The 13,043-nt window shown below is 40.1% G+C and overlaps 1 protein-coding gene across 2 annotated transcripts; it reads left to right on the top strand.

The window, feature by feature from the left end:
- The first annotated feature begins 3,572 nt into the window (after positions 1-3,572).
- paqr5b (progestin and adipoQ receptor family member Vb) lies at positions 3,573-12,690 on the top strand. 2 transcript variants are annotated; one of them, XM_026378854.1, is made up of 8 exons: positions 3,573-3,723; positions 4,185-4,312; positions 6,937-7,142; positions 7,412-7,538; positions 8,091-8,135; positions 9,072-9,168; positions 10,153-10,297; positions 11,254-12,690. In XM_026378854.1, exons 1-8 carry the CDS (start codon positions 3,670-3,672, stop codon positions 11,541-11,543), a joined length of 1,092 nt encoding a protein of 363 aa, XP_026234639.1. In that variant the 5' UTR covers positions 3,573-3,669; the 3' UTR covers positions 11,544-12,690. The 2 variants fall into 2 exon arrangements, with proteins under 2 accessions (XP_026234639.1, XP_026234640.1); XM_026378855.1 differs by lacking the exon at positions 8,091-8,135.
- Positions 12,691-13,043: the final 353 nt, after the last annotated feature.

Genomic DNA, 13,043 nt, shown 5'->3' with positions numbered 1-13,043 from the left:
TTCACTTCTTATCTTGTTTCTTTGTTCAACTGAGCAGGCTGTGTTGTCAAATTCAGCGTAGCCTCATTCTGTCTTCTCAATGAGCAGCAGAGACAGAGAAATGATCATTACCCTAAAATAAAATAAATCTCCTGGTTTCTAAACCTGGTGTAAGGAGCCGGTGCACCGTGGTTTATGTGGCTCAGCGAAGACGAGTCTTCAACAGTGCAATCACCAGCTAAGAGATGAAGACGATGGTGGGAGAGGACAACGAGGAGACAGAGCAGCAGCAGGGTGTAGAAATGACACAGAGATAGACAACAAAGACAGCAAGTCTGGTGAGATGAGCTGAAATACGACAGAGGAAAAAAAGCAACTGGAGTCTAGCAATTATTAATAATGTGTTTGCCACACATGCTTCTCATTTGGAATCACAAACTGCATCGTCTTCATCAACCAAAACACGAGGGAGGCAGCAGCTCTGAGCAGCTGCAGCACAGCAGCCTGGTTCAACACGAGCAGACGACAGAAGATCCTCAAAACGTAAATGGACGAAGAACGTCTGGTGTTGTAATTCAACCAAAAGTGTGATTCACTGTTTCTGTTCTTATTTGTGGAGTTAGACTGTGAACCTCCACTCTACTGCTGTACTGAAGTACAAGACGTATATCCATGTTCACCTCACTAGATATTGATTTAGATATAATAAATAAAAAATAAAACTTTCACAGATCAAACTGACAATTAATAAATAAACACACTTTACAAAATATGAAATGATAAATACTCAGCTCAGCCTGCGTCTCAGAGAAAGAGAGAGGGGATGAACATTTTAGGTTTTCTCATTAATAGTCCATGAAAGAAACAAACAGTGCTGCAAGACATTCAGTCTCTGCAGCGATGGCAGCTTTGTACTGTTGAGGTCACTGAGGGATAAATTAACAATAAGAAACACAAAAGTTTGAGAGAAATGCTTTGATTAATCCTTAAAAAAATAAACTGCTACGACAAAAAGCCTTTCGTTGTTTCAGCTGCAGCTTCTGTTCACACGCGAACCTGTGCAGCTTTTCTTTCAAAGCACTGACACCTTGTGGTGAGATGGGACAGTACAAGTGTCATCAGGTCAGGATCAGGATGTTCTCACAAAAACACATGTGGCGTCTTAGCTGGAGTCATTTCTGTGGTATATTTGTATAAAGAAGTGTGGCAGCTTAAAAAAACAACAACAACAATTCAATCTGTTGGTTCGCTCTTACAAAGAGTCTCCAGATCTTCTCCAAGTTGCTCGAGCGTTTGGTGTCGTGATGATAGAGGTGAGAGCTCTGTTCGTTCAGCTGCATTTTTACAGTAACTTCATCAAACCTTCCACATTCCTGCCCTCTATGGAAGCATCTGCATGAACTATTCTCCTCAAGTGAATCATTCCAGTTTCTCTTTTCTCTTTTGTTGCTGTCTTTCTGTAGAGATCAGACTAAGAGATTCAACTGAGCTTTTACTGTCACGATCAGGGAATTTACTGCACACACTCTGTATATGTAGAAATCTGTAGACCTACCAGCGTACCTACATTTATCCATTACGAGCTGCTTTATCATTCAGTTCACCTACACAAGACAACATAGTTTATACTCTTTACCTCATTCATTTCATAAGTTTATTCTAGTTTTTTAATGAAAGAAGAGTTATTAACTACTGCAAAACAGTGTAAAACTGTAACATTAATGAAAACACATGACTTTCATTTTGCCCGACGAGTCCTTGTTAAGATGCTTTCAAAAAGCTGCTTGGTTAAAATCTTGTTTTTTGTGACCTTCGGGGGTTCAACTGTGTCACTTGGCTTTTCAGGTGCCACAGGCTGTGCTTCACTTAGCAGCAGCCGCAGGCAGTTTTCTTACGTAACGACAAGGAGAGCAGCCACATGATAATCAGACAGGAGCAGGAGGCGCTGTGATAAAATCTGTTTTTACAGGTATTTAAGTGTTGGCAAATCCACTGTGATGAACCTTTTCTATTTGGACTGAGCCAATAAAAGAAACATGAAATGTGTTTTATTGTTTGTTTGCTCGATGGAGTCTTCAGGTGTGTTTGACAGACCTGAAACTACAAACTACAAAACACATAAAATAAAAACCAATGTTGTGGGATAAATAGCACCAAAATATTAAAACACAAAACATTTTCTACTCCTATGATTTCTCACTGCGTGTCAGTTTGTCATTTTCACTCGACCTTGTTTTCCATCCGCTGCCACCTGACTGCCACTAAAAGTCTCGATGACTTACATATTAACATTTCTGACTGCAGGCCAAGCCAAAGAAACCTCCAGACGTGTGTCTGCTGTTTACCTTTTCTGCGAGCCCGCAGATCTGCTGCTCTGCCTCTGACTGCAGCGCCGCTCCTCTGAGGAAAAGCGGAGTGAGGTCCCAAGGTGCTCTGCTGCAGTTCATGTGTGAGTTTGTTGCACTGAGCTGTTGTGATTGCAGCTTACAACACAACCTGGTGGATTAGCCAAAGTGTTTTGAACGAAAGCTCATTTAGAGCTTTGTTCTTTTTAATAATGAACTGAATTTAAAGAAACAAACAGAAAACAAGTTGTTTAGACTTTTACTGAGAATTAGAGGAGAATTTGATCCAACAAGCCTTTGACAAGAACGAACTTATCTGCTGTGTTAAGCAAACATGACATTTTGAGATTTCACATTCACATTTATTGTTACTGATTAATGCAGATTTACCTGAAACTCCTGAAGCAGCAGTAGAAACGTAATTCTGTTAACCTGTTCTTGTAGCATGAGTCAAATATCAAACAAAGTGCAAATATAATATCCCACTAATTCTGCGGTGGCAACGACATGTGTTTGCTTTTATTGCTTCAAAGTTTAAACAAGATAAGAGGCCTGGGGAGCTCTGACTGCGCTCAGTCATCACCGCTGGGTGTGACGGCTGCCGTCGGCCCGAGGGCAGATGGTGACATGTCAGTTTAACCAGGAGACCGGCAAGCAAGTGTCACGAAAGGAACTGTTCTGCCAGGCCGATTCACACCCTTCATTCATAATGTCAGCCTTATCTGGACGGGCTGAAACTCAGATAACACTTGTTAAGCTCGACGCCGAGCTGAGCCTCTCATCTGCTGCACCTGCTGTGAGTTTCTGGCTGGATAATGGCTAAAAACGTTGGCCTCGGTTGCCCACCATTACTGTCACTCACAGCTGTTTCTTCAGTCCCTGAAGGGAGATGTTTCTCTCAAACCTGCTCTACCGGCTCGACGGTCTCTATGACAGGAGGACAACACCAAAAGAAAAGCTCTGTTATGAAAACAGCAGCATTTCTTAACTGAATGCTGAGCTGAAAGAATCCTCGAATAGTAGCCAAGATTTCGCTTTAATCTTGAAAAACTGGTTTTGCTTTACTGAAAAATGTGTGTGTGTGTGTGTGTGTGTGTGTGTGGATATACACCTGTGTGCATTTAAGCTCCACCTTCAGAGAGACAGCAGCAGCAGCAGCAGGAGGAGGAGTGGCACAGGTACACTGGTTTTTCTCGCTGGGTTTGATGTGGGAGGAGATGAAGGGGAGGAACAGCATGAAAACACAAACCTTTTAAAGGGTGGAGGCACACCCTGCCAGGAGCGTCAGTGCAGCTCTCCTCGCAGACAGCAGCGGCAGCGGCAGCGGCAGCGCCTTCACGTAGTCATGCTCAGCCTCATCAAATTACCACGAGTCTTCACCATCAATCAAGTACCCAAAGTAAGTTCATCTTCTCTATGTTTGGACTTTCACACAGTCCAACAGAGCTAGAGCGGGAAAGGTGGGCTGGGAATGAAAAAGGAGAGCTCCTTAAAGAAACTTTAAGTGTGAGAAGGTTGAATCATTTTGCTCTTCGAGTCATTATATAAACTACAACGACTTTACATCTTTCTTATTTCATTTCATGAAGCTGATTCCTCAGTTTTACCTCTGAGTGTAGTGTAGACCGAAGCACATGTTGGTTTGGGACGGATGCTCCTGACCAGCTCTTCATGTAACACAACATAAAGATGTATATTTAAATTAGAGGTTCCTAACATTTTTGGCTTATCACCGTTTAAACAAAGCACCGTCGGCTTGAGATACAAACATCAACTGACATTAAATCAACCAAACAATGACTTTTCCCTCTCAGATTCTGCACAGTAAATTTCACACACTTGTCAAACTGACTTTTCAAGGTTTTCCATGAGGACAGCATCATCTCTGGGTACCGACCCCCCTGCAGCTCGGCCACTGACTGCATCCTGAGCCTCTTCCAGCTGACCAATGAGACGCTTAACATCTGGACCCACTTTGTGCCCACTTGGTAGAGCTGACAAGTCTAATTTTACTGAAAGGCATCACAATTGTAGTATTGATGTGTAGTCTGGTACATCAGCCATTATTACATGTCGAGATGAAAAAGATTCTCACCTTAGAAACCACAACTTCAGAAGCACTCCCTGCAGCGTGGTTACTAATCTGAAGTTCATACCTGTGGCTTTGAACTTCTTCATACCACAAGTTACTTACATAATGTTCGTTTAGTTTTCATTGGAATCTTGCAGAGCTCGTTGTAGATCACACACTAACCTGGAACCTTCTACATGCAGTCATTTTATCGCTGTGTGAGCTGTTTACCTGTCATCAAACAGAGACAGAGGATTTATTATATGAGATCCAGATCACTGAAGGCTGATTAGTATCTATATTATCTACTACCAGTGATGTTTATTATGATAGATGTACTCTTCAAGGAGTTAAACAGAGCAGTGGACTTTACATTGTAATAAAGCCATTGTCAGTAATGGAGACATTTGACACAGAGCATGTATGTTTCAGATCACTCACAGCACAGCTATCAGTGATGTGATAGGATAAGGATACACAGACAGGTTTGTTTTTAAGTTAAACAACCCAGCAACCATGTGGGTCAAATACCTCCTGCACCGTTACAGTCTCCTTAACAACAGTCTTCTTTGTGTCACGCTGCATGTTTAATAGGACTGCACATGGTTTTCTCTCTGATCACCACAATAACAATAAGTCCACTCCAGACTTGCTTTGCTGGGTGCCGAATATTCAATGAAAACATGTGATTATGCAGTATAGTGGATGAGGAAATTAAACTTAAAGTGTGCTCATGTAATTAGAGGGTCTGTGGCCCCCTACTGCTTGAACTTTGCAAAACCCACTGAGTGACATTCACAACCACTTCAGGCTGTGATTGACCAGCTGTGCTGAGGTGAGAACCTGAAATTCTCTCTCTGTTTTTTTTTTATTTATACAAAGACTTCTCAGTCACGGCTTTAGTAATATTAAAGTTGATAAACCTAAGATCAAAGTTTGGTGAAACCTATCTCTAAAAGCTGAGTTAGCATCGCTGGCTCTAAAATGTAATAAACTCCAAAGGCAGTTTGGAGCTTTAGTCTTTTTTCTCAGCTTCTACATTATTAAAGGGCTCATAGTGCATCGCCTTTAAAAGCAAACAGTAAACAACGAAAAAATAAGAGGAACCAAAAGCAAAAGATAGACGGATGCAAAAGTGAGACAGGCACAAAGGGTGAGAAGACGTTTTCCCAAATGTCTTAACTTTATATTTCAAAATAGTTCATTTTCACTGGAGCTATATTCTGACTTGAGCTTTGTCCCCGACTTCAGAGTCTCCTCTGTTTGTTTGGCATGAAAGTAAAATCATAACATGTGGTGGCGGCACTTTAACTAACGTCCTGATGCAATTATTTTGTCAGTGTGTGTGTATGTGTGTGTGTGTGTGTGTGTGTGTGTGTGTGTGTGTGTGTGCTTCCGAATTTCAACTTACTGCTGAGGATGCTGCTCCCACCAGCCACACCGCACTTCCTCCATGCTGGGATGCCAGTTGCTTTGACTGCGTGGTCCACAGAGGAAGTGTGTATGTGTGTGTGTGTGTGTGTGTGTGTGTGTGTGTGTGTGTGTGTGTGTGTGTGTGTTGAGTATATACTAGGGGCACATGGGTGTTTGTGTCATGGGGCTCGGAGTAGAGCTACAGCTAATGAGCAGATCTGTGCTTCTGGTTTTTTATACCAGTAGCTGCAATTCTTTAGCACAAACAAAGTTGATTTGTTAATGAGGTGCAGTGAGATGTGGAAAACTGTGCTGATAAGATAAAGCGTTTTGTGCAGCACTGTTGGACGTTATGCAAGCAACAGTCGCTGACACATGCACGATATAACTGAGAGAAATGTTTGTGAAAATGAGGAATGCCCTGGTTTTTCCTACAGAAACAGACACTGTGACACAGACATAACCCCAGAATGTGTCTTTTAAACACCAGGACCAGGCTAAAGAAAAGTCTTTCTTTCAGTTTTCATGATGTCAGTAAACTGATGTCTGCCAGAGAAAATAATTGAACGTTAGATTTGTTTACTTTTTATTTTTATATCATCTTGATTTTCGTGACCACCCTCAGGTTTATGGATGAAACATGGAATCGTTAGTGTAACTTAGCAGCAGGAGGAGAAAACAGAAACATGAAAAATATGCCTCCTGAAACTTAAACATCTCACCTCTCGTTTGTTTAATACTTAAACAACTAGAAATGTAAAATTGCCAAGTGAAGTCTTACAGGACGTTACAGACTGGAACTGGTGCTGAAGTCATGAAGGACACATTCTGCTCACATTGTACTTAGACACATAAATATACACCCAATGTTCAGCTACTCCTTTATTATCTAATGTATTTGTATTAGTATACTACTGTAGTACTAATGACACTGGAACTAGTCTGGAACTATTTGTATTTGTCCTGTTTTCACTCGTTTATATAAATTTCACTTGCTGCTTTTTTCATGTTGTTGTTGGAATCAGTTGCTGTCAGGGTTCAACATTATATTAGATGTCTCAACAAATTATCATCAGTTATTATTCAAACAGTCTTGTTTATCTTAATGTGACTTGTTTCTCCTGACAGGTACTTCCTATGGAAACTAGTGACAGTGGTGCTGACACAGTCGGCATGGCAGGACGCCTTCACCTGGCCTCTGGTGATCCTCCTGCTCTCCTGCTCCATGTATCCGCTGGCGTCGAGCTGTGCTCACACCTTCAGCAGCATGTCAGAGCGGGCACGCCACATCTGCTTCTTCTTTGACTACGGTGCCCTCAGTTTTTACAGCCTGGGTAAGTGTGTCGGTTCCACCGTCAGACGGTTCACTAATAATACACAACACAGATTCACTGTTTTGTTTATTATGGCAGTAGCTGCTGGTGGTGTCGTACAGACACTGGCCTCACACTGACAACTGTCTCCCTTTGTATGTGAATAGTTCTGATCAAAATATCACAAACAACAAATCCTTCACACTGGACTGCACAGATACTTGTTCTTCACATAAAGCATACAGTATTAGAGGTTTACCATCGTGCACTGATGATGTTTCCTCCTGCAGGGTCAGCAATCACATACTCAGCTTACGTTTTCCCGGACAAGTGGGTGAACAGCTTCTTCCACCAGTGCTACATCCCTATCGCTGTGCTCAACACTGTCATCTGCACCACCCTGGCCTGCTACTCCAGGTAGGGTGAGAAAAATGACTTGTACAGTTATATTATACAGTTAAATATGCTAAACGTTAGACTGTGAAACTTGTTGTGATGCTGTGTTCATGATAACATGCTAACATCAGCCTTTCCCTCAAACCACGCTGGCCTTTTAAAACGGTCCACTGAAATCTTTAAAAAGGACCATGCCAGCAAACAAAGAGACTGGTACATGAATTTTAAAGAATGAGGAAGAACAATAGGGTGTGCTGGGTGTGCAGCTATACAGTACGCAGACTTTGACGAAGAGGAGTGTTTGAGGCGTGGTCCTGCTCCTGAACTGTAGATGAATTATCCTCCTGGCTCATACCTGAACCTGAGTGTCAGACATAATCAAATCAAGTGTTTTATACTAACCTAATAATACTAATACCTAAAATCAGAAATGTACCCTCTTCATATATCCACCACCGATCCTCTTCTTCACTGTCCTCCTTGTTTTCACTTTATGTTCATCTTCATGTGCTGAATTACTGTTGGTGTGGTAGCTAATTATTGTTCTTTCACCCGTTTCTCCCCACTGCTAAGGCTTGGCCTACCCTATCTACAATATAATCATGACACCGCGAAGAGGTAAAGAAATCACATTTGCTCCTCCTGGAATTTGCGCCTCCTGTCTCTTTTGGCTTAAAATGTCATTACGTTATAAAAGATGTCACGGTAGCAACAGATGCATTCAGTGTCCATCCACAAGTACTGACATGTCTTGAGGGAGACTTCATCCTACAAACATTGTTGACTGAAGGAGTTGAGCAACTCACTGTTTCATATGGCGGGTGTTAACTGTGACCATGGGCACCAACCCTAAACAGTGATTAACTCTGAGTGGAGTTTCAGCTGAGCAGGTTAGAGAGGCTGACAGGATGAACGGGAAAGCGTCCGTAACAACCCGACTCATTGACTTAATTCAAAGAAATTCACAGATGTCAAAGTTTTCTGGTGATAATCAATAAATGGATATGACTTTTGTTTATCTGTGCATGTAGGTGACATTTATATGTTGCCTGATGGATTCTCTTATTCAGAAATGTGTGGCTACTGCACACTCAACCCTCAGCAGACAAGTGTATCACGCTGGTTAAGAAGATGACATGCATCATTATCCACAGATGTCTCTGTAATTCTGATTTAATATAGTGTTAATATTATGGCATTAAGTGTTGTTTCTTATGTAACTGTGGCATTTCCAGTGGTGATGCTGTTCAAGAGTGTAACTACAAGGAAAATTATAATGAGATGGCATCAAAAAGCTGTGTACAATACATACGTAACAAAAGCTCTCAGACAACCTGAAAGTATCTCTTAGGTTCAGTTGTAATAAAGTAAGTAAACAATAGTACATAAACTTTACAATGCAGTGTAAATGAGAAAGTGGAGGACAGAGTGCAGGTGTATTGGTCTGTGCATGTGCATGTTATGAAGCTTTTAGCAAAGTACTTGCCCACAAGTATTGCTTGTCATTATTTTTAATGAAATTTTTAAAATAACATCCATCTGCTCTTGTTTCAGGTTTCCTGAGTGTCAGAGTCCAAAGTTCAGCAAATGTCTCCGTGTTGTTGCTTTTGCCTACCCGTACCTGTTTGACAACATTCCTTTGTTCTACAGGGTAGGGCCATGTCTGTGCACCTCATGCATACTTACCTACACATGTAATCTAATCTAAAATCCCATAGCAGAGGGAGACAGTGTGTGTTAGTAGCACCAGAGGGGAAATGGGAAGCCTATTTGGAGCATATGGTCCAGTGTGTAGCCTTTGATTACCTTAGTAGTAAAAAAAAAAAAAAAGAGTATAAAATGATTTTGAAACACCAATTGGCATCAAGTTGGCATGATTAGTTAGGAATTAGATTATAAATTACATTTGTTTAGTATAGATCTTTTCTGGTGGATGCTTAAACTTTGTGTTCATATGACAACACAATGCTACAGTACTATACTTAACTATAATTCACATAACAGTCACACTTTATTGCTAAGAGGTAAACTATCTTCTTGTGTTGGATACAGATCTGTTAGCAGCACTGGGGTAAAGCATTTACTAGGAGTAAAACTTCTACTGGACGCACATGGTTTCAGCCCTTGGCTCTGTGTTTTCACCTGTAATGCAATAAATCTTGCTAAAGCATTTTAAAAGGAAATCAAACATTAAACATGGGCAAAACCACCAGTGCTTGAAAGTTAAGAGGTGCAAAATAAAATGACCTTTCAACCATTTTATTACACCATAAAAAGAAATGAATCATTTTGCCCAAGATGGCCTGAATTCCAGTGCAGTGTGAGATGTATGCAAAAGTTTGCCAAAGAGTATAGTATTACTGAATGCCTGAATACAAAGTTGCTTGAGCTCCTCTCTCCTTTCTGTTCTCCTCTTAAAGTTAAATATACCAGATTTTTTTTTGACATTCATTTGTGCACAGAGCTGTTGCAGAACTGTGGATGTTCCACATCTACAGTCACCAGCAGATACTAAATAATGGAGTTCAGGCCTCATTAAATATGTTAACTTATAGAAACGTGGTCTCCTGGTTTGTGAATAACGATGCTACTTCTGGCATTTGTTATATCTTCTCTGTTTGTGTTGTGTTCACAGGTGTTCCTGTGTGTAGGAGAAGGCTGTACTAACAATGACACCAACATCCTCCATTACAACCACATTGGCTTGGCTTTCCTCACAGGCTTTCTGTTTGCTACGCATTTACCTGAACGCTTGGCACCCGGCAGCTTCGACTACATAGGTAAGACTGATCGCTGGACTATTATTATCATCAGCAGGTTAAGCGTTCATTTGACTGCCCACAGAAAATAAGCATCCAACTCTAAGGCCCCTTTCTGTTAATTTATAATATAAATAATAAATAATATTCTGTTCATCTGAGCTCATTGTTTTGTTTTTCAACCCATATTTGTGCTGGTTTGATTCACTTTCACCACTCTCACCTGTGCTGGATTTAGCAGCAGAAGGCCGCGTCAGTAAAACAGCTTCAAACGACAAACACGGATTAGAAACGAGCTAAAGATATGTCCCTCATGTTGAGAACTAAAACATAGTTAAAATAGGAGTGTCATGTAAATAAAATGCATGCTATGTGTCTCAATAGGCGACTGTTTGCCAACAAGTTGCTCATTTGAACCTTAGTGAAAGTGACATAACATGTTTAAAGCTTCTTTCCACTGCCCCCAAGTGGCCAAATATTCAAGTTACAAATGGTAGGTATATAATTGTGTTACTCCCAGTGTATTTTTTAATATACATTCAACCATTTTTCAATTTTCAAGAATTCAAGTGAGTTTTATAATGTGTACGTGTCATTTTAAACTTGCAGTATTCCTCTTAGGGCACAATTAGCCCTACTTACACTGCCTATTGAAGGCAGTTAAAAAGCAGATAAAAAGCAGATGGAGTGAGAGGTTTATTTGTGTCAATCTGCATAATTAGAATAATTAGATTCCTGATCACAAAGTGAGGGCGACTTGTGATTTCATAACTCACTGTCCAATGCCACCTTCAGATTGTAAACTACAAATAAATTCTTCCAACTGTAAATGCTCAATTCATATTAACACATTAAATGTATCCCCATGTTTGTTAAACATGGTGGTATGTGGATAACGCAAAACCACCATTTTTTCATTCTGTTTCTTTGACAAACTGTATCTGAGCTCAAAAATGACTCGTCTGCTCCCTTTGCAGGTCACAGTCATCAGCTCTTCCATGTGTGCGGCATCCTCGGCACTTACATGCAGATCAAGGCCATTGAACAGGACATGGAGACACGACGGTCCTGGCTCCTTGACCACTCCATTCCCTTCACATTTGCCAACTCCCTGGGTGCAGGGCTGCTTTGTGTGGTGCTAAGTTTGACTATTATCATTATCTACAGTCTACCTCTCCTCTCTGCCACAACTCTCCAAGAAAAGAAACGTGGCAAAGGTCCAAAGAAAGCCAAGTCTGCACGCACTGCTAGATCTCCAGTATCATAAGTCACGGCTGAGGGACCCCAGCTGGTCACAAGACACACAGACATGTGAAAAAAGGGCAATATAGGTGATATATAAACACTGTGAGGAGGTGAAGTAATGTCTAACCAAAAGTCACTGTGGTATTTGGCCTTCAGACAGCATTGTGATGTGGGTAAACTGAAAATAAGGGCATCAATTGCACAAACATACAATGGAAATTCAACTAAATGTTTGTTCCCATAATATGTTATGAATCTAAATGTTTCTGAGGAAACTTCCTTAAACAGCTACACACGTAGCAGGCTACCACATTACATGTAGGAACTTTTTATAGTTACATTTATTATTATTCTCTGATTTTCACAAATGTGATGTATGAAGAGTGTGTCAGCTGCAGGTGACAAACGTTAAAGTAAAAGTCAACTTTATTGACTTCACTCACAGTTTTAAACTGTAGCACTTATTTTTGACAGGGAGGAAAATTTATATATTTTATATATTAAAAGTTCTGTTACTGTTGATTTAAGATACGTAATACATAGTCAGTGATGGCTGTTTCTGTTCCAGTACAGTACATGCACTGTCACACTGTTACTGTTATACAAAACTGAAAGTATTTAAGTACAATGTTTATTTATTAAGAGTTTTTCAATAAACCAAAACTAACTGTACAAATCTAGTTTTAAATGGGAGTGGCATTATAATGATAAATAAATGTATATGTACACATATATATTTCATGCTTCATAAGTATTAATGTTCTATAAATGACTTATTTAAATAAGTCAAGCACATTTGTTCTGTTTTGTATTATGAGAGTCAAGAACACATAAAAGACCAAAGCAAAGAAACAAGGCAGATACGCAGTAAACAGGAGAATTGTACAGTCAAGAGCAAGAGCCTTTGCTTCACTGTTAGCTCAACGACTAATCCTCTTTAAGCACAAAAGTGCCAGCCCTCCCTTTGTTAGACATTGGATTAATTAGTAGGTCCATTGCACCATCGTGTTGAAAAAGTAAGTAAGAAGGAAGGAAAGAAAGAAAGAAGGAATTCAATTTTCCAAATGCATGATTTATTTTCTCTGTCTCTTTCCTCTCTGTCATTGCTATGAAGGGGTGCTAATTTGCTGTATTGGGAAAAAACTGAAATAAAGAAAAATTAAAACACATCTTTTATTGGACATGTCTTGGTAAATGTACGGTATAGTGGGACCTGTAAAATAGCTGGTGACAGTACTGCACAGTGTTGGAAGAAGTAGCCTATTCACATCACATACTTAAGCAAAATAAGCCCATACCACAGCATAGAAATACCCATTTACTAATTTAAGTCCTGCATTCACAGTGATAATAATACAAAAACATTAGCTCAAAAACACTTGGCTCATTACACATAATGAAATATGCTAATTATTGATGCATTAATATATTTGTGGTTTTAATGTTTTAAGCTGCGAAGACTGACTTATTTTAACAAACTCATGCTATTTGGAGGATGTTTTGAGAATCCTTTTGAATCTTC

Source organism: Anabas testudineus, chromosome 3 (assembly GCF_900324465.2).
Source record: "Anabas testudineus chromosome 3, fAnaTes1.2, whole genome shotgun sequence".
Taxonomy (NCBI): Eukaryota; Metazoa; Chordata; class Actinopteri; order Anabantiformes; family Anabantidae; genus Anabas; species Anabas testudineus.
Note: the sequence above shows the minus strand (reverse complement) of the source record. Positions and strands in the feature narration are given on the sequence as shown.

What these genes read in the sequence shown, in the direction of transcription:
- paqr5b (XM_026378854.1), top strand. Translation starts at nt 3,670, where the DNA reads ATGCTCAGCCTCATCAAATTACCACGAGTCTTCACCATCAATCAAGTA. An exon ending in CCATCAATCAAGTACCCAAA is followed by an intron (nt 3,724 to 4,184) that starts GTAAGTTCATCT and finishes TGACTTTTCAAG; the next exon opens with GTTTTCCATGAGGACAGCAT. An exon ending in ACATTCCTTTGTTCTACAGG is followed by an intron (nt 9,169 to 10,152) that starts GTAGGGCCATGT and finishes TTGTGTTCACAG; the next exon opens with GTGTTCCTGTGTGTAGGAGA.